The 20237-nt window shown below is 37.5% G+C and overlaps 1 protein-coding gene across 1 annotated transcript in view; it reads left to right on the top strand.

Moving 5' to 3' along the window:
- The window catches only part of Cfap53 (cilia and flagella associated protein 53), a 28139-nt gene extending 8731 nt beyond the window's left edge, over nt 1-19408 (top strand). The window contains exons 4-8 of the mRNA XM_046428300.2: nt 6592-6895; nt 7459-7677; nt 13428-13644; nt 15502-15604; nt 19061-19408. Of these exons, the coding sequence (XP_046284256.1) occupies nt 6592-6895; nt 7459-7677; nt 13428-13644; nt 15502-15604; nt 19061-19289 (1072 nt within the window). The 3' untranslated portion in view covers nt 19290-19408. The remainder of the gene's footprint in view (nt 1-6591; nt 6896-7458; nt 7678-13427; nt 13645-15501; nt 15605-19060) is intronic.
- The last annotated feature ends 829 nt before the right edge of the window (nt 19409-20237 follow it).

Raw genomic sequence — 20237 nt, 5'->3', positions numbered from 1 at the left:
GTTCATTTTTGACAGCACTCAAAATGTAAGTAGGTCAGAAACCCAAAGGTCAGCAAATATGAGAAAGCAGCAAATTCTAGCATATGGAGGGAGCAAGACATGCTTCAAAGAAAAACATCTGAAATCTCCTCTCTTTGTTGTTAATAACAACCCCATAAAGTTGCTTTTAACAATATAGGCTATCCTAATCCACAGAAGTAAGCTATTGTGGTGAATAGTGTGCACAGTGGCAGATACATAGGGGAAGAGTAAATTCAGACTGCTGAAACTGGAAAGGATGGAAGTTCCAGAGCTTGGGAAGCTGCTGAAGGAGGGCCCTGAAGAAGACCAGAGTAGTGATACATAGGGCCAGAGGGATTTGTCACTCACCTATTCTGCCATTAGGAAACCAAGTTCCACAGATAGGAGTTTTCCTAGGTCTCAAGCTTGTAAGTAACCAGAACAGGATTCAACTTAGATTTGCAGCATCTGCAAAGAATATCCTCATACCTTGTCTTCAGTGGAGCTTGGACAGCCTCTCTACTTGCTGTGAGGGGGAAGATGCTATGGAGGCAGAGGGGATACTTGCAAAATGCTTCTCAATGGCTCATTCATATACTTCCTATTCCCTAGTGAATGCTTCTCGGCATATTAAGAAAAATGAATTGTTCGTAAGTGATTTGTGCTCTTAAAAAATCTATGAATTCAGCGACATTTTACAAATTTCACTTTGTGTAACAATTTTGCTAGTTGGAGGAATTGTTAGAATTTTTAAAGAAACAAATCCGTCTTATAATAATTTCATCAATCTAAAAAATCAGTTGTTTTCAGAGTTTTGATGCAACATGATCAACTCTTCAATGTAGAGCAGTAAACGAGTAAGGCTGCTGTATTAGGTCTCATTACTGATAATATAATTAAGGCTTTAATACATACATAAAGAAAAATGAAAAATTTCTTCTTTTTCTTCTATTTGCTTCTGTATGGTATATTTACAAGATGCAAATATGTATACACACCACACACACAAACACACACACGCACAGAATGACCTCCAGTCTAGTAAAAACTGCATACACCAAAAAACATCTGAAATCTCCTCTCTTTGCTGGAGTTGTGGCTCAGCGGTAGAGCACTAGTCTAGCAAGTGCAAGGCCCTGGGTTCAATCCTCAGCACCACATAAAACTAAAATAAAGGTATTGTGTCCAACTACAACTAAAATAAAATAAAATACACTGTATACACACACTCACAAGACTGGAAGAAAATATACTGTATTTTGTATGAATTGTATGAATACACTACAATTTATTTATCTGTTCTCCAAGTGATAGACATTTTGGGTTATTTCTAGTTGGGGACTTTTAGGAATAAAGCTACAGTGAATATTCTTGTCTTTTGGTAGACACATTATTTATTTATGCATTTATTTCTTAGTATAATCAGTGACATTCTTAAAATATTTGATACCTGGAGTGAATTATTTTCAGTGATTCTAGTATTCTACACAACAAAATTATTTTCAGTAATAATGAGAAGAAAGGATAGCCAATGATTTCTTTTTTAACTTTTAAATGTTTATTCACAAAAAAATGTACGTGTTCCATGTACCTTTCACTCAATTTCCTCCACTGTTTACATCTTTTGTACTCATAGTACAATATGAGAAGAAAAGCGTCAGTAGTACAATGTGTATGTGCACTTCTGTGAGCACTACCACATTCATGATCCACAACTTGAATCCACAGCACCACAAAGATCTGGTGCTACTCTTTTACAAGTCACACTCTCCCCTCTCACCCACATCATTTCCAAGCCCTGTCACCCACTAAACACGTCTCCATTTCTGTAGTTTCATAATTTTCAGAATGTTTTATAATTGAAATCACATAATATGTGATCTTTTAGTTTCAGTATAAGCCTTTGAGGTCTATCCAAGTTGTTGTATGTGTCACTAGTTTGTCTTTTTTTTTTTTTTTAAATTGTTGTGTGATATTCCATTGTATTGAAGCATCTTAGTTTGTTTAAACCACTCACTTATTGAAGGACATTTTGGTTGTTTCTAGTTTGGGGCTCTTTTTTTTTTTAATTTTTAATATTTATTTATTTTTAGTTATTGGCGGACATAACATCTTTGTATGTGGTGCTGAGGATCAAACCCGGGCCGCACACATACCAGGCGATCGCGCTACCGCTTGAGCCACATCCCCAGCCCCAAGTTTGGGGCTCTTTAACAAGCGAATGTAATAGGAACATTGGTGGCAGGTTTTTGTGTAAATGTTAAGTTTTCATTTTTTTAAGGATAATTGCCATATGTTATTTCTAGGTCATATGTGTATGTTTAATTTTTTTAAGAAACTGCCAGACTTCCAGAGTGGTTTTACCATTTTTTATTCTCACCAGAAATGTATGAAAGAGACGGTTTTTCCACATTGCTAGGTTTTGGTATTGTCACTATTTTTTATTTTCACTGTTCTACTAGTGTGTAGTGATATCTCATTATGAGCTTACTTGTAGCTCAATGGTAAAGCACCCCTGGGTTAAAACCTCAGTACTGGGAAAAAAAAAGTTTGAAGCCCCTGCTGATCTGAGACACATTTATTTGATGTGGGCACCTTCCTGTGCTTATTAATTCAGCCCTTTTTTTTTTTTTTTTTGGCAGCAGATGGTCTCAACTGTCTTAGCAATGTTTGTACACTCTGATTATATATTATTATCTTAAGGAAACCATCAGAGATAAGCAGAAAGAGGCACATATTAAAATGTTGACTGGAATATAATAATAGAAGACAAAAGTAACGTATATTTATCAAATAGGGACATTTTAAAGTAAACCATGGTATATTTATAGTCTATGCCTTTATTACATAGTTTCTTAAACTACAATAAAGATTTGAAGTAATCAATTATATTTTGAGAATTTTGAGAATATTTGATGAGGAATTGTTCCCGATAAAATGTTCAGTTAAAAAAGTCAAGATGCAAATACACACACACACACACACACAGAATGACCTCCAGTCTAGTAAAAACTGCATACACACACTCACAAGACTGGAAGAAAATATACTGGGATTAAGTTTTGTGTTTTAATGAATGAATTAATTAGTTTTTCATACTGGAGATTGAACTGAGGGTCACTGAGCTATATTCCCAGTCTTTTTTAAAATTATTTTTTATTTTGGGACAGAGTTTTGCTAAGTTGCTGAGGCTGGTCTTGAACTTTTGATCCTCTTGTCTCACCCTCCCAAATTGCTGGGATTACATGCATGTGTCACCATGCCTGGCAATGTTTATATTTTTGGTGTCTTCATACTTTTTTGTATTTTACAGCATTCTGGTTTTGTTTTGTTGTGTTTCATTGGGCACCAGGGATTGAACCCACAGCCTCTTGAATGGCTCTCACTGAATCTCATCTATAGGACTTTTTATTTTATCAGAGTCTTTTATTAATCAGAGTCTTGCTGTGTTGCCTAGGTTGGTCTCAAACTTGTTATCTTCCTGCTTCAGCCTCCCAAGTGGGTAGGATTACAAGTGTGTACTACCTAGCATTTTCCAGCTGCTTTTTTTTAAAATAATGAATACCTATTAGTTTTATAATTAGAAAATTTAAAAAAGAAAACAATGCTGCAACTCATACTTCTTGTTATGATTAGGCCTTAGAATTTCATTCACTAAATAACATTTTTTATAGAGTCAGAGTCATAGGATTGGGAAGGACTTTAATAAATTTTCTTGCCTAATTCTGATAGAATTTAACTGATAAAATTTGAGATTGATGAATTCATTTTTAAGTATTAAGTGTCCTTTTTGTTTTGTTTTTGCCTTTTGGTTTTTTGTTTGTTTTTTTAATGCCCTAGTAATTTCAGCTCTTATTGTCCTGTTGGGTCTTCTACAGAATATGAGATAACTACTGATTTCCATTTATGTTGCTAATATGATTATGTGTCAGTTAAATCAATGATTATTCATTGAGCACTGAGTAAATAGTAAGGAACATATTGAAGAAGTACACTCCTGAATCCCAGTCCTTAAAAATGATTCCAGTTCAGTTAGGGAAATGAGTCTAATTTTCATTAAATAATGAAAAAATACACAACAATATTTGATTTGTGTGGTATTGCCACCTTTGTAATGACTTTTTAGACCTGATCCTTTCTTAGCAACTATGATATCTTCAAAAATTCTTTATTGAACTTGTTATCCAATTTTCAGCCTCCTGGTGCTACATTTGATTTAGAAACCAGGGTCAAAGTCCACGCAAAATCCAAACACCACACACTGGAATCTCACGCAAGAGATTTATTGGTAGTAACACAAGGCAAACTGACAAGGCTGTCCCTCCCAGGAGAGCAGCAGCGTGTCGGCACTCATAGAGAAACTTTATAGCTCACAAGAGGAATTTCATAAGTTGCTTCATGAGCTGAGGTGGGGCTGATTGTTTAGCAAACACATGTTCTTCGGGAAGTTAAGCAGCACTGCCTCAGAATCCAAACTTTGGAGCCTCTAGGTAAAATGGCTCCCGACCTAAAATGGTGAATCTGATGCCAATAAGAAGGATCTTATATTTTATCAAATCAGAGGTTCTTAAACTGGGCTGAATGCCAGACCTCCTAGGGTGCTCTAAAAACATAGATGCCTGGGTCCCACCCCTGTATGTCTAATTTTACTCATCCAGCATGAGAGAAGGAGAGTGAAAAAAGGAAAGATTAGGATTTTGAAAATATACCTAAGTAATTCTAACGTACAGACAGGATTGAGAATCACAGTCCTTAAATTTAAAAATGGGCTCTTAGTCTGTTTTGTGTTGCTATTACAGAGTACTAGAGGCTGGGACACTTATAAAGTAAAGAGGTTTGTTTGTCTCACAATTTCAGTGGCTGGAAGGTTCAAACAGCATGATGCCAACATCCTGGCAAGAGCCTCCTGGCTGTGCTACAATATGGTAGAGAAGTGAAAAGAGAACAGGCTAAGTGCAGAAGGGACACAAACGCAAGCAAGGAAGTAAGAGACTGGGAAGGGGATGGCATCAATCTTTTATAATACCCAGAAGACAGCACTAACCCATTCATGAGGATGGTGGCCCCATGGCCTAATTACCTCCATAGGCCCCTTCTCTTAAAGGTTCTACCACCTCCCAACACCACCACACTGGAGACTACACTTCCAATACAGGAACCTTCTGGAATATAGCATATCCAAACCGCAGCAGGTTTGATGAAGAAATTTTGAAAAAAAATTTGAATTACTATAACTGAAAGAAAGGATGAGGTGTGACACTTACTGAAGAGCATCTCCTCCTCCTCCTCCTCTCTTTTTTTCTCTTCTCCTTCCTCCTCCTTTCCTCCTCTTCCTCCTTCTCCTTCTCCTCTTTTACTGAGGATTGAACCCAGGCACTTTACCACTGAGGAACATTCCCAGTCCCTTTAAACTTTTTAATTTAAGACAGGGCCTCACTAAGTTGCTTAGGGTCTCACCAAATCACTGAGGCCGGCTTTGAACTTGGGATCCTCCTGTCTCAGTCCCCCCAGTCATTGGGCATCACAGGTGTGTGCCACCGCACCTGGCTGAGCATTTCTTCTTGAATAGTACATCAGCCTTGGTGTGAAAAGGCACTGACTGGGGCCCCAACACTGGGGCTGTTTTCTCTTCTTGGGCCAAACCCCTTCAGTGGGCATGGGCCCTGCCAGGACGGCAGAAGCAGTGAAGCTTTACGATGGCATGCTGACCCTGCCTTTACCGCTTTCCTTGGAAGTGCACGCAGGGTCTCTTCCATCCAGTCATTAATCCATTTACAATATTGCAGGAACCACTGCTCCTCTATTTCCTCTAAAAGAATAATTATGGTTTCCATTTATTGAGCCTCTATTATCTGGCAGGTATTTATATCCATTAACCATCATTCTCATTAGAACTTTTGAAAGGCAGTTAGATGAGGAAACAGGCTCAAATAAGTTGAATTTTTGATCCAGCGTCATATAGGTGAAAGGAAAGCGATGAACTGAGAGATGACGAGCAAGAAATGAAAGACGGAGACCAGGCAGAGATACACATGAGAGCTTATTTATCAGAGCTGACAAATAAAGGCCATGTCTCCATAGAGGGAGAGAGGCAAAACAGGGTTGGGGTTCGGGTCTTTTATGGGACAGATTCAGGGATTAGATTCAAGGTGGGGGGGGTCCTAATGCTGATAGTTAAGGAGGGAGTGATGATAAGCCCTTGGGCTGGAAAGAATGCAGGGGTGAAGGGTTGGTATGAGGGAGTGGTGAGCTTTTCTCAGAAAGGCCCTTGGCTGGGAAAGCGAAATTTTTCTTAAAATGGCAGCTGTCATTTAAGATGGCCATCCAGATGCTAAGCAAGGACCTTACAACAGCAAACTGTAAAACTAGGTTTATGAGTCTTCTTTGCCTGACTTGGGCACCTGTGTTGGAGCAGTGGCTTCCTGGCTGGCCTCCCTACTGACCCTCATGTATTTCCTCAGTGCACATGGTGTACATCCGGGTCTTTCACCTCTCTCTTTTATGACTGTGAAGATATGTGGCTGAATAGCAGTGCCTCACAAAAGGCTGGGTTTTGACTTTTTTTTTCTTCTTTTTTAATTCCCCTTTCAGGGAAGGCTGTGAAGAACTTCGTACTAAATTGTTCAATATCCACGAGAAGAAGGTGTGTGAGGAGCGGAAAGCACAGGTAGAATTTAATGAGGAGCAGAAGAGGCAAAAATTAGTGGAAGAGCAGATGTTCTCCAGGCTCTGGGAGGAAGACCGATTAGCCAAGGAGAAGCGAGAAGCCCAGGAGGAGAGGAGACGGAAAGAACTGGTGGAGAGCACACGCTTGGGGCTGAACGCACAGATCACCAGCATCCTGGCCCAGAAGCAGGCCGAACAGCTCTTGAAGGAGGAGGAGGCGCGCCTCCTGGTGAGCCTTCCTGAAGGTCGGCAACAGGCTGCAGCTCTGGCTCTGCAGCTCCCACAGTCTGCAGGCCGGTCTGTTCCTGAACTGTTTCCTTGAGGCCTGGCTGGTTGGTTCCCAGGGCACATTTCCATTCTTGGACTCTGACTACTGATTAATAATGTATCCAACCCTAGATATGCAGATGTGCTCAGAAGCTGAAGGCTGAAAGGCCAATATATCAAAACGTTGAGATTAGTGGTGGGTGATGGGTACTGGAATTAAAGTGACTTCTCTTTACTTTTCTGCATTTGCAAACTTCACAACTAACTACTTGTTACTTTATAGTAACGTATACACAGCAGCTTTCACAAAGCTTTATAGCTACATCATCCATGAAAAGGCAACTTTTATTCTTAAACCCCCCCTGAATTCAGTTGTGTTGGTGTATGTATGTACATGTGCATGCATGCACGGGGGCTTATTCCCAGAAACCTCTTAGTCTCATCTCTTAAAGCAAATGTATTAACTTCTTTGTTTTATTTGGCTCTACTGATTGAAGCATTAACTTTATTATTGCTCTACCTTAGGAAAAGGACAATGCACAGATTAAACTTGAGAAGGAACAAGATAAACTAAAGAAACAGAAGGCAAAGCAGGGAATGAGGACTGGTCTGCAGAAAGCCTTACAGGAGAAGATGGAGCATATTCAGCAGGAGTACAGAGAAGAACAGGACCTGAACATGAAACTCTCACAAAAGGCCCTTCAAGACTTACAGGAAGAAGCAGATAAAAAGAAACAGAAAAGAGTAAGATATTTATTTAGTGCCTGCTAAGTGCTGGACAGGATTTCCTGTTGCATTCTCAGTCTTGTGGAAAATGATCATAAGTATGATGGTGCTGCTCTGAGTGTGGTCCATGAACTACCAGTGGCAGCTGTAAGGGCAGGGTCAGCACGCCATAGAAAAGCTTAGAAACAGAAAATCACAGCATCCACAGCATCAGAATCTTGGCAGGGACAAGGTGAATTCTGATGGCTGCCAAAGTTTGAAAGCTGGAATTTGAGGAGGACATCACTGAGAAAGTAGCCTTTGAGTTGAACTTTAAAGGATATGTAAAGTCTTAGTGTCAGACAAAGAGATTAGGGAAAGGCATTCTGTGTTTATTTTGCTGCTTGTACCTTTGGAATTTGTACTGAACTTTTAAGGGGTTTGTGCTTTTCCGACAGCTGCTTTGTTTTGAGGGATTTTGCTTTGCTTTGTGTTTTGGGTAGTTCTGGGGAATGGATCCAGGACCTTGAGTGTGCTGAAGCATGTTCTGCATGTTTCAGAGCACCACCCTTAGCCCTGTTTTTGTTTTGTTTTGTAGCAGTAGTGGGGATTGAACCCAGGGCCTCAGGCAAACTAGGCAAGTATTCTACTACTGAGCTACTTTGCTGGCCCTTTTAAAATTTTTACTTTGAGACAGTCTCACTAAGTTGCACAGGCTGGCCTCCAATTTGTAATCCTCCTGCATCAGCCTTCTAAGTAGCTGGGATTACAGATATGAACCATTGTATTCAGTTTAACCCTTTTTGGTTTGTTTGTTTTGTTTTGTTTTGGGTGGTGGGGATTGAACCCAGGGGCACTTTACCACAGAAATATATTCCCAGTTCTTTCCTTAGTTTTTATTTTGAGACAAGATCTCACTACTTTGTTTAGGGCTTCTCTAAATTGCTGAGGCTGGCCTTGAATTTGTGATCTTCCTGCTTCAGCCTCCCAAGTTGCTAAGATTACAGACATGTGCCACCATGCCACCAGCTCCTAGTTTTTAATTGAAGTTTTTGTTTTTAGGTCATTATAGATTCACATGCAATTTTTAAAAATATTTGTTTTTAGGTATAGTTGGACACCATACCTTTATTTTATTTGTTTATTTTTATGTGGTGCTGGGGATTGAATCCAGTGCCTCATACATGCTAGGCAAGCGATCTACCACTGAGCCACAACCCAGGCCCCTCATATGCAATTTTAAGAAATCGCATGAGAGAGAGAAAGAGAGCCTATAATCTCAGCTACTTGGAAAGCCAAGGCAGGAGGATTTCTACCTCAAGGCTAGCCTAGGCAATTTAGCAAGACCTTATCTTGGGCTGGGGTTATGGCTCAGCAGTAGAGCGCTCGCCTAGCACTATATGAGGCCCTGGGTTCGATCCTCAGCACCACATAAAAAAAATAAATTAATTAAATACAGGCATCGTGTCCAACCACAACTAAAAAATAAAATATTAAAAGAAAAAGACCCTATCTTAAAATAAAATTTAAAAAATGGGCTGGGGCTGCAGCTTAATGGTAGAGTACTTGCCTAGGCCCTAGGTTTGACCCCAAGTACTGCAAAAGAAAAAGAAAGGAGAAAGGAAAAGGAAACAAACAAGAATACAGAGAGATTCATTTGTACTATCTACTCAGTTTCTCTCAAAGCTAATATCTTACAAAAATATACAATGTCAAGGATAGGATAGCATTTTCCTAATGGCTAATTATATTAAGCTACTTTTTATTTGCTTATTTGCCATCTGTATATTCTCTTCAATGAAATGTCTCTTCATGTCTTTTGCCCATTTTCTAATTGACTTGCTTGTTTGAATTTTTTTTTTCTATTGAGGATTTTTTTCAGTTGAATTATTTTATTTTTAACAGCTTTATTGAGATATAATTCACATATTATATATTGTTCACCCATTAGAAATGTATAGTTAAGTGGTTTTTAGCATATTTATAGGTACGTACAACCATTGCCCATACCTATATTTTAAAATATTTTCATTATCCAACTTTCCTCTCTTCCCTACCCTCAAGCCCTAGTCCTAAGCAACTACTGATCCACTTTCTGGCTCCATATTTCCCTGGCCTAGACTCTCACATGAATGGAATCATATATGACCTTTTGACTGACTTTTTTACCAAGCATGATGTCTTCAATATTTATCCATATTATATAGCATTTATCACTGTATCCCTTTATATGGGTGAAAAAGATTCTTCTGTATAGATACACCACATTGTGTTTATCCACGTGTCAGTCAATGGACATTTTTGACTATTGTGAATAATGCTACCGTGAAGTCTGTGTACTAATTTTTACGTTGATGGATGTTTTTATTTCTTTTGGGCATGTATCTAGGAGTAGTAGTAGTATGGAGTTATAAGTAAGTCCATGTTGAAGATTCTTGGTAACTGCCAACTATCCCATTTTGCCTTCCTACCAGTAGTGTACTGAGGATTCTGATTTCTTTTTTATTTTTATTTTGGTCATCCTTAGTGTATCTAAAGTGATATTTCATTATGGCTTTGGCTTACCTTTTTCTAATGATGAATGACATTGAGCCTCTTTTCCTGTGCTTATTGGTCATTTGTGTATCTTCTTTGGAGACATCTATTTGAAGTCAGTGGAAGCCATTTGCCTTTTTTTAAAGCCATGTTTTCTTTTCATTATGAAGAATTCTTTATATATTGTACATATAAGTCCCTTAAAAATAAATGATTTACAGATATTTTTCTCTTATTCTGTGAGTTTTTTTTTTTTACTTTCTTAGCATCCTTTTTAAGATTAATTAATTTATTTTCTAGTAGAATGCATTTTGACATATAGTACAAAAATGGAGCACAACTTCTCATTCCTTTGGCTGTACATGGTTCAGAGTCACTCCAGTAATCATACATGTATATAGGGTAATAATGTCTCTTTCTAATGTCCTTCCCATCCCTACAACCCCACTGTACACAAACCAAATTTCCTTCATTCTTTCCTGTCTCCTCGCCCCACTATGGATCAGCATCTGTTTATCAGAGAAAACATTCGGCTTTTGTTTTTTTGGGATTGGCTTATTTCACTCAGCTTTGATATTGTCTAGTTCCATCTATTTACCTGCAAATGCCAAGATTTCATTTTTCTTTAAGGCTGAGTAATATTCCATTGTATATGTATATTTTCTTTATCCATTTATCTGTTGAAGGGCATCTAGATTGGTTCCATAGTTTAGCTACTGTGATTTGAGTTGCTGTAAACATTGACCTGGCTGCATCACTGTAGTATGCTGAATTGAAGTCCTTTGGGTATAAATCGAGGAGTGGGATCATCTTAGTGTCCTTTGAATCACAAAAGTTTTGAATTTGATGAAGTACAATTTATTTCTGATGTGTTTTGCTGCTTGTGATTTTGATATTGGGTCTACAACCCTGTTACCTCTTAAGGGTCATGCAGATATGCTCCTTTGTTTTCTTCTTAGGGTTTTGTAGTATTAGCTTTTACATTTAGGCCTTTGATCTATTCTGAATTAAATGTCCTGCCCATTTCCCACGCAGGGACATGGGGGTGTTGGTGGGTGGGAATGGAGTTCCTCTTGGTGGAATGAGCTGTCTGCGGAATAAAAGCTAAGAAACGTTAAGTGGTGAAGAAACCATAGGACCAGAAAGTAATTTTAAAAGTGGGTGTGGGATGGGCTAGCTGATCTTAGGGATGAAGCTGCCACAATAAAAAGAGCAAAATGGAGCCTGTGCTTGCTTTGTTTATATTGGGGAACATCAAAGGTTTTCCATGGAATGTTCTTTGCCAAATAAGGTAGGAAGTGGGCTGGCCAGTTCCCAGAGGTACAAGCGGGGTCTTCCTAGTAGAGCAGAGATAGAGGTCATGTGCCTTGGGCAACATAATGCACTCGGGGGAGCCAGTGTTATTTAGGAAAAACCTAAATTTCCATGGCTGCATACCAAGTAAAAACCCTCAAGTAATTTACGGGTGGCTCCCTGCAAAATGTTGTATATTGTGTGAAATAAGGTTCCAACTTAATTATTCTTCATGGGCTATCCAGTTATCCTAGCCTAGCACCATTTGTTGAAGAGACTGTTTTTCCCCTTGTTGAATTGCTTCAGCATCCTGGGTCAAAAATCAGTGACAGTAAAGGTTTATTTCTGGATGAACTCTCAGTTCTATTCTGTCGTTCTATGTGTCTGTCCTTATGCCAGTCTCACATATCTATTATGTCTTGATTACTGTAGCTTTGTAGTAAGTTCAAAATCAGGAAATATGAAGCTCCAATTTTGTTCTTTTTCTAATTGTTTGGGCTGTCCAGCTTGTCAACTTCTGCAAAGAAGCCAATGGAATTTTGATAAGGATTGGATTGAATCTTTAGATCAATTTGGGGAGTATTGGCATTTTAAAGGTATTATCTTCTGATCCATGAACTTGGGATGTATTTCACTTTATTTAACTAATTTCTTTCAATAATATTTCTTAGTTTTAAAAATATACATTTCATCTTTTCATTAAAAGCTTGATTGAAAACTTTAAAAAGAACATACATTTCATAATTCTTTTGTTAAATTTATTCCTAAGCATAAAATTCTTATTGTAAATGAAATTCTTAATTTTATTTTCAGATTGTTTATTGCTACAGAATAGAAACACATTGGACTTTTATATATAGATCTTGTATCTTGTAGCATTGCTAAATTTATTAGTTTTAAACTATTTTAATGGATCACTTAGGTCATTCTTCTGTTTTGATGTTCAAATTACCTCTTCATAGGTTAGGAGTCCCTTTAAGTTGGCTGCCATGCTCTTGATATTACCCAGTAGTCTGATAGTTTTCCTGCTTTATGACACAATAAAATATCTAGGTTCATGTTGTTCAATTTCTGCCCAGTCCTAGAATCAGTCATTTCCCCCATTTTAGTGAGAAACTGTATTTAATAACAACTACAACCTAGGTATTAGATGAACTCATTGCTATTGGGTTATCACTGTTATGTGGCAGTAGTTAACTAAAAATGTCTTCATGAAAAGAAATAGTTTTCAACCTTAGCTGCACATTATGATCACCTGGGGAAGTTAAAAGCCATCCCTTAAACAGGAATTTCTAGGGTTGAAATTCATCCCTCAATACTTTATTATTTATTTATTTTGCCAGTGCTAATAATAGAACCTGGGCTTTGTGCATGGTAGGCAAGCACTGTATCATTGTGCTACAGCCCTAACCCCTCCTCAGTATTCTTTTGTTTCTCCAGGTGATTCCAAACTGTAGACAAAATTCATAATTGGTATTAAGAAGTTTTGTGATTACGAGTCATCAAGACGGCATTATATTATAAGTGACTTAATTTATCTGGTTAAGATTTCATCAACCTAATTGTAATAAATGAAAATAAAGCTGTATCATTGAAAATGATTCAGCAACTTCTTTGAGAAATACTTTAAATACTTTAAGAAAGTATCTGAATTAATGTATTCAAAATGCACTATCAAGCATTTCAAACAAATGCAAAGAACAATACAATGAACCCCCCTTGTGTCTATTACCCAGCTTCAACAACCATCAACTAATTACTGTTCTTATTTCATCTATACTCACCAGCATTCCTGAGTATTTTGAATTAAACCCAAGTCACAGTAGTTCATCTGTGAATGTTTCAGTATGTAGCGCTGAAAGGCTGGGATTATGGATTTAAAAGATTGCTTTTAAACTTATCATTAATATCTTTACCATGTCTAAAATTCTAATAAATGAATTAATTTTTATGTTATGTAGGGAGATATGGCAAGAGAACAGAAGATATATTATAAATATTTGCTACAGCGACGTGAGGAAGAAAAAGCTCAGGAGAAAGAATTGGACAGGATATTAGAAGAAGAGAAGGAAAAGAAGATGGCTGAGAAGGACAAGCAGCTGAGGCTTGAAAAGGAGGCGAGGAAACAACTCCTGAATGAGGTCATGTGTACAAGAAAACTCCAAGTTCAAGAAAAGTGTAAGGAACTAAATTACAATTATTTTATACTGTACCCTTACTTCAGTTTAAGTAACAACCAAAATATTTAAGTCGATGTGTGTGAAACACCATGAGCCGAGCACATTACAGTAGGTTCCTGCTTTTGTTAATCTTACCTACTTCAATACATGAGACATAAACACGAAGAATTTCATATCCCAGCAGTTGATGAATAGTCCCAGGAGAGATGTCCTCAAGGTTAAAGGAGCGGCATGTTATTTGAATACCATGTGCCTTGATAATTGTAAAGGACAGAAGGGTGGGGGACACAGACACAGTTCCTCCTCCTCCCTTTTATTTGTCCCTCTTTTCTTTCTGAAGGTGTTTCCATACCTCCATAGCTTTGTTTAAGTAGTTTTTTTCTGCCTATGATGCTCTTGATCTTGAAAATTCCTAGATACCCTTCAAGGCCAGCTCAAATGTCTCATTCCTTGAGAGACTTTCTTGTTTCAGAGAAATGAATCATCTTCTTAGGACTTTCACTGTGGCTTGTTCACATCTCAGATGACCCACTGGCCAAGATGGTGTCTGTCTAGATACTATTCTCTACGTTCGGGGAATCCTTCCCCTTCTTTATACTTGCATTCAGTTCACATCAATAACTGGGTTTTTCTCTCATAAAGGAAGTTTAAGTTATTCTTTAAAGGTAAGCTTTGAAAGTTTTGTTTGTATGTAGTTGATCTTGTCTCTGCACATAGTGTCAACCCTGTGAGATGCTTAAGTGGCCTTATGGCTACCATTAATCTTATAGCCACTTGTGTCTCTTATAGTACACTACACAACACCATTATATTCCCTCAGCTTTAAACAATGCTTGGACACAGAGTAATGTTTGTAGAGAGGGTAAACTGACACCTTCAGATTTCTGCTATTTGCCAGAGAAGCAATATAGGAACATATTTACCATTAGGATGCCTTTATATTTCACACAAGTGGTCTTTGCAAGAGAAAGTTCATCCCAGTTCCACTGAATAATTCTCTACTCCAAGAATTATAATAAACTTTAACTCAATATTAGATGAAATTTTCAGAAAATGAAAAGAAAGGGTTGTGTATGTAGCTTAGGGAAGGGTACTTGCCTAGCACGCATGAGGCCCTGGGTTTGATCCCCACACCACCAAAAATAAAAGTAAAACAAATGATAACAAAGCTTATAAACTGAAGATGTTTTTATATTCATCAGTCATAAATGGTGAAATTATTGAGAACACATGGAAAATTTAAATATTTGGGGCCATTTTTATGAAGAAGAAAACAAAATCTACCATAATTTCACCACTTAGGAATTCATCACTATTCACAAATTTTGAGTATTTCCGTCTAGTATTTTTACTATATATAGTTTTTTCTCGAAAATTTGGATCATGTGACTGATTGTATTTATTCATTTGTAAACTCTCTTTGTTTCTTTTGTCTTTTTTTCCATTGTGATGCTCAAGTTTCTAAAAATGACTTATAAGGGTTTTATATACTTTCAAAAATATTTATTTTATAATAAGCTCTCTTATTAACATAAATGGCATAAAACTCTCCTTGTCCTCAAGAGGAGTAAAGTGAGGCACGTTTTAACATTGCTAATGTTAATTTAACATCTGGTATTAAAAAGGTTACTTATAAATTTTCATGGAAAATGGTTAAGAGGAAATCTGTGTAGATCATAGTGCTTAAGAGCCTAGGCTTATTTACTCTGGAGAGAACTACTTCTTCCTTCTTGATCCAAGATCAAGCCCAGTGATTCTAAGTTCTAAAGACAGTATGACTTTGGTGCCAAGAAAGATACCAGCAGATTTTGTCTAAAAAAGTCATTTAGCAAACTATGTCTTTTGCCTTTCTCAGTACAACGAAAAGCCAAAGAAGAGGAAGAACATGCTATGGAACAGGAACGCATAAATGAAGTTCTTGAAGAACTTAACTGTGAAGAGAAGCAGAATTTTGCGAGGTATAGTTTTGTGATTTTTATTATCATTTGTTTCCTAAAATCCAAATTTTTAACAGAGAGAGAAAATTTGCCATAATTCATACATTATTCATATTATCTTATGTTAGCGTTACCTCCTTTTCCTTCTAGAAGCTCAAAACCATTAACAAAATTTTATGTTAAAATAGGCACCAACTGTCTTGGTGAAATAAAATTCCATTGTCATTATTTATATTCTTATAAATATAAGATCATTATTTATATTCTTATATTATATTATACACATTGGTTATAAAGCTATATTAACATCTTAAAATATAAAATACATTTGAAATAGATTTTTTAAAATAGGCAATGTGATGAGTGCCTATAATCCTAGCTATTTGGAAGGCTAAGGCAGGAGGATCCATAAATTAGAGGCCAGCTGGGGCAAAACTTAGAGAGATCCTGTCTCAAAACAAAAGTTAAAAAGGGCTGGAGATGTAATTCAGTGAGTTCCTCTGTGTTAAATTTTTTTTTTCATGGAAATAAAGCAGAATTGTAGTTACTTGGGGCAGAAGGGAGGTAGAAAAGAAGGGGAATTGTTTGTTCAAATGGAAAAATTCTGGAGTTCTCTTTCATAACAATGTGAATATTCTTAACTTCTGAACTGTACACTTAAAAATGGTTAGGATGGCAAATTTTGTTGCATTTTTTTAAGTTGTAGAATGGCACCATACTTTTATTTTATTTATTTATGTGGTGCTGAGGATCGAACCCATGCCCCATGCATGCAAGACAAGCACTCTACCACTGAGCCACAACCCCAGCCCTGTTGCAGTTTTTAATACAAGAAAAAACACATTATGCATTTTTTAGAAGTGTGTCTTATATGTTCAAAATGAGATTTATATATGCAAGAAATTATCGTATTAATGCTAAACAGAATGGTAGAATGAGGCTAACTTATCCACCCAGTCCTCAGCAATGCCAGACCACTGCAGGCCTCCCCTGCATGGATCTGGAGCAAAACAGAAAACAAGCAGGCCAGTTTCTAAGAGGACAAGGGAAAAGCTTAAGTGGCATGCCATTTTCTCTCCCATTTTACTGATAGATAAGTTACTTTTTCCTTGGAGAAGAGTAAAGGATGGAATGGAGACCAAGGACTCCCTCCACTCAGCAGTAAATATTTTGAGAAGTATAGAGCATTCCTTCTCTAAAATCATATCTGTCATAAGATTATTTTTTAAATTTTTTTATTCTAATATGATAGCAGAATGTATTATAATTCATATTACACATATAGAGCACAATTTTTTATATCTGGTTGTATTCCAAAGTATATTTGTGTTTTCATACATGTACTTTGGATAATGATGTCCATCTCATTCCACCATCATTTCTAACTCCATGTTCCCTCCCATCCCCTCTCTTCCCTTTGACCTATCTTAGAGTTTGTCTATTCCTTCCATGCTCCCCCTCCCTACCAGACTATAAATCAGCTTCCGTATAGCAGAGGAAACATTCGGCATTTGATTTTTGGGGATTGGCTAACTTCATTTAGCATTATCTCCTCCAACTCCCATCTATTTACCTGCAAATTCCATGATTCTATTCTCTTTTATTGCTAAGTAGTATTCCTATATCTATCTATCTATCTATCTATCTATCTCACATTTTTTAATCCATTCATCTACTGAAGGACACCTACACAATTTAGCTATTGTGAATTGTGCTGCCATAAACATTGATGTGGCTGTGTCCCTGTAGTATGCTGTTTTTAAGTCCTTGGGTATAGACCAAGGAGAGGGATAGCTGGGTCAAATGGTGGTTCCATTCCCAGTTTTCCAAGAAATCTCCATACTGCTTTCCATATTGGCTGTATCAACTTGCAGTCCCATCAGCAGTTTATGAGTGTGCCTTTTCTCCCACATCCTTGTTGTTTGTATTCTGAATAAGCTGCCATTCTGACTGGAGTGAGATGAAATCTTAAAGTAGTTTTTATTTGCATTTCTCTAATTACTAGAGATGATGACCATTTTTTTCATATATGATTGATTGTATATCACCTGAGAAGTGTCTGTTCAGGTCCTTGGTCCATTTATTGATTGGGTTATTTGTTTTTTTGGTGTTTAGCTTTTTGAGTTCTTTTTATACCCTAGAGATTAGTGCTCTATTTGATGTGTGAGGGGTAAAAAAATTCTCCCATTCTGTAGGCTCTCTCTTCACCTCACTGATTGTTTCTTTTTCTGAAAAGAAACTTTTAGTTTTAATCCATCCCATTTATTGGATTCTTGATTTTAATTCTTATGTTATAGGAGTCTTATTAAGGAAGTTGGGGCCTAATCCAATATAATGGAGATTAGGGCCTACTTTTTCTTCCATTAGACTTAGGGTTTCTGGTATAATTCCTAGGTCCTTGGTCCACTTTGAGTTGAGTTTTGTGCATGGTGAGAGGGTTTTAATTTCATTTTGTTGCATATGGATTTCTACTTTTCCTAGCACCATTTGTTGAAGATGCTATCTTTTCTCCAGTGTATGTTTTTGGTGCCTTTATCTTTGTAATTTTGTGGGTTAGTCTCTGTGTCCTCTATTCTGTTCCATTCGTCTACCAGTCTCTTTTGGTGCCAATACCATGCTGGTTTTTTTTTTTTAATATTGTTCTGTAATATAGTTTAAGGTCTGGTATAGTGATGCCACCTGCTTTACTCTTTTGCTAAGTATTGCTTTAACTCTTCTGGGTCTTTTATTTTTCCAGGTGAATTTCAGGACTGCTTTTTCTATTTCTATGAGGAATGTCATTGGGATTTTAATTGGAATTGCATTAAATCTGTATAGTGCTTTTTGTAGTATGATCATTTGACAATATTAATTCTGCCTATCCAAGAACAAGGTAGATCTTTCCATCTTCTAAGATCTTCTTCTTTGATTTCTTTCTTTAGGGTTCTGTACTTTTCATTGTATAGATGTTTCACCTTTTTCGTTGATTCCCAAGTTTTTTTTTTTTTTTTTTTTTGAGGCTATTGTAAATGGGGTAGTTTTCCTCATTTTCCTTTTAGAAGTTGTCACTGATATACAGAAATAGGTTGATTGTCATAAGATTATAAGGATTATGTGTAATAAACCCATTGTATCTTATGTCATCCATTTCTTTCCCACTTACCCTGATTTTTTCCCATACATTTTATTGTGAAAAATTTCAGCTATAAAGGAAGCTTTCCTGATTTTTTATAAAAATATTTATTTTTTCATTGTAGTCAGACACAATTCCTTTTTTTTTATTTATGTATTCGCATGTGTGCTGAGGATCAAACCCAGCGCCTTGCATGTGCTAGGCTAACACTCTACTGCTGAGCCACAACTCCAGTCCTAAAACTTTCCTGATTTTAATGGGAATCATGATTTGGCTTCATGGATCAAATTTTATTAAAATGCTCTAAATCCAAATGCTTATTACTTATATTATAACTTTGTACTTTGGCATTTCTAATCCTTTAGACGCTATGCGTTAGCCCAGGAGTATAGGAAGCAACTTGAGATGCAAATAGCCTACCAGCAGCAAGCCCGTGAAGCAGAGAAGGAAGAGCAACGTCGAGAGTTTGAAACAGGAATGGCAGAAAACAAGATTGTCCTGGACAAGATCCAGGAGCTCCTGACCAACCATCAAGTGTTGCCCCGAAACATTCATCCCTGGAGGAGGGCATGCCCCGATAAGCTTCCATCATAGCTTTTAAACATCAGTGCACCTTTTCTCAATATTTTAATGTTATTCTCTGAATTTGTATAATGTATTTTACACAATTTTATTCCTTCAAATAAATTTATTTCTTTTTTGGAGTTTATAGACTTACGAATCTGAATGGCCTACTTCATATCACAGTTTTTCTCCTGACTTGCCCCCCATGCTTCCCTCTAACAGGGGTCCATTTCATACTTTTGAGTCTGAATCTTGCTGCTTGACCACTGACGGCTTATTTAAAAACTGATATATGATGTGACTGAGTCACACTCCCTGGCTGGGTGCTGGCACTCAGTCACAGAAGTGTGGCAGAGCTTTCCCCACCCTTCTTGGGTTTGAGGGTCAGTGTCTCGTGTGTGGGTGTGTCTTGCTGCAACCCCATGTAATATAACCCCTTGCTCTGTTTAGGATAGGATCTTCCATGGAAGTGCCTTGTGTGTGTCCCCTTCTCTTACTGTGCCCTTGGGTGTGGCTTACCCAGGTGTCAGTCAACCTGCTGACAGTGGACATCATGAAGATAGACTCAGCCCCCTGAAACCTGACCCCTTGCCTCATTTGAATAACTTCTCCTCAATAAAAGGGGTCAGCGTGTGCTCTGGCTTTCTCTTCCTGGGGACGCTTAAGGTCAGAGGAGCCATCACAGCGACCCCCAAAATAAAGGTATTTGTGTCTCTTGTGTGGTTATTTTGCGCAGCCCAGTCAGCCCAGTTTTTCTGGAGTGACCCCTGAGCCTTCTAGTCACGAGAACAGGAACCTGGCATTTGTCTTCTTTTTCTTCTTTCCCTTCTTCTCTAACTGCTAGGGAATAAGTTTGATATTCTTCCTGTAGTAGGCCGAGTTATCATGTCCTTCAACTCATGGACCACAAAAATGAAGGAGTCAGACCTGGGAACTGCTGCCAACAAGTCGAGCAGTGGCTCCCCCAAGGCCACCATC

This window comes from Marmota monax, unplaced genomic scaffold (assembly GCF_021218885.2).
Source record: "Marmota monax isolate L192 unplaced genomic scaffold, Marmota_monax_Labrador192_F-V1.1 WCK01_AAM20220418_F8-fsc00031, whole genome shotgun sequence".
NCBI lineage: Eukaryota > Metazoa > Chordata > Mammalia > Rodentia > Sciuridae > Marmota > Marmota monax.
This window is presented reverse-complemented; position numbering and strand designations above follow the sequence as displayed.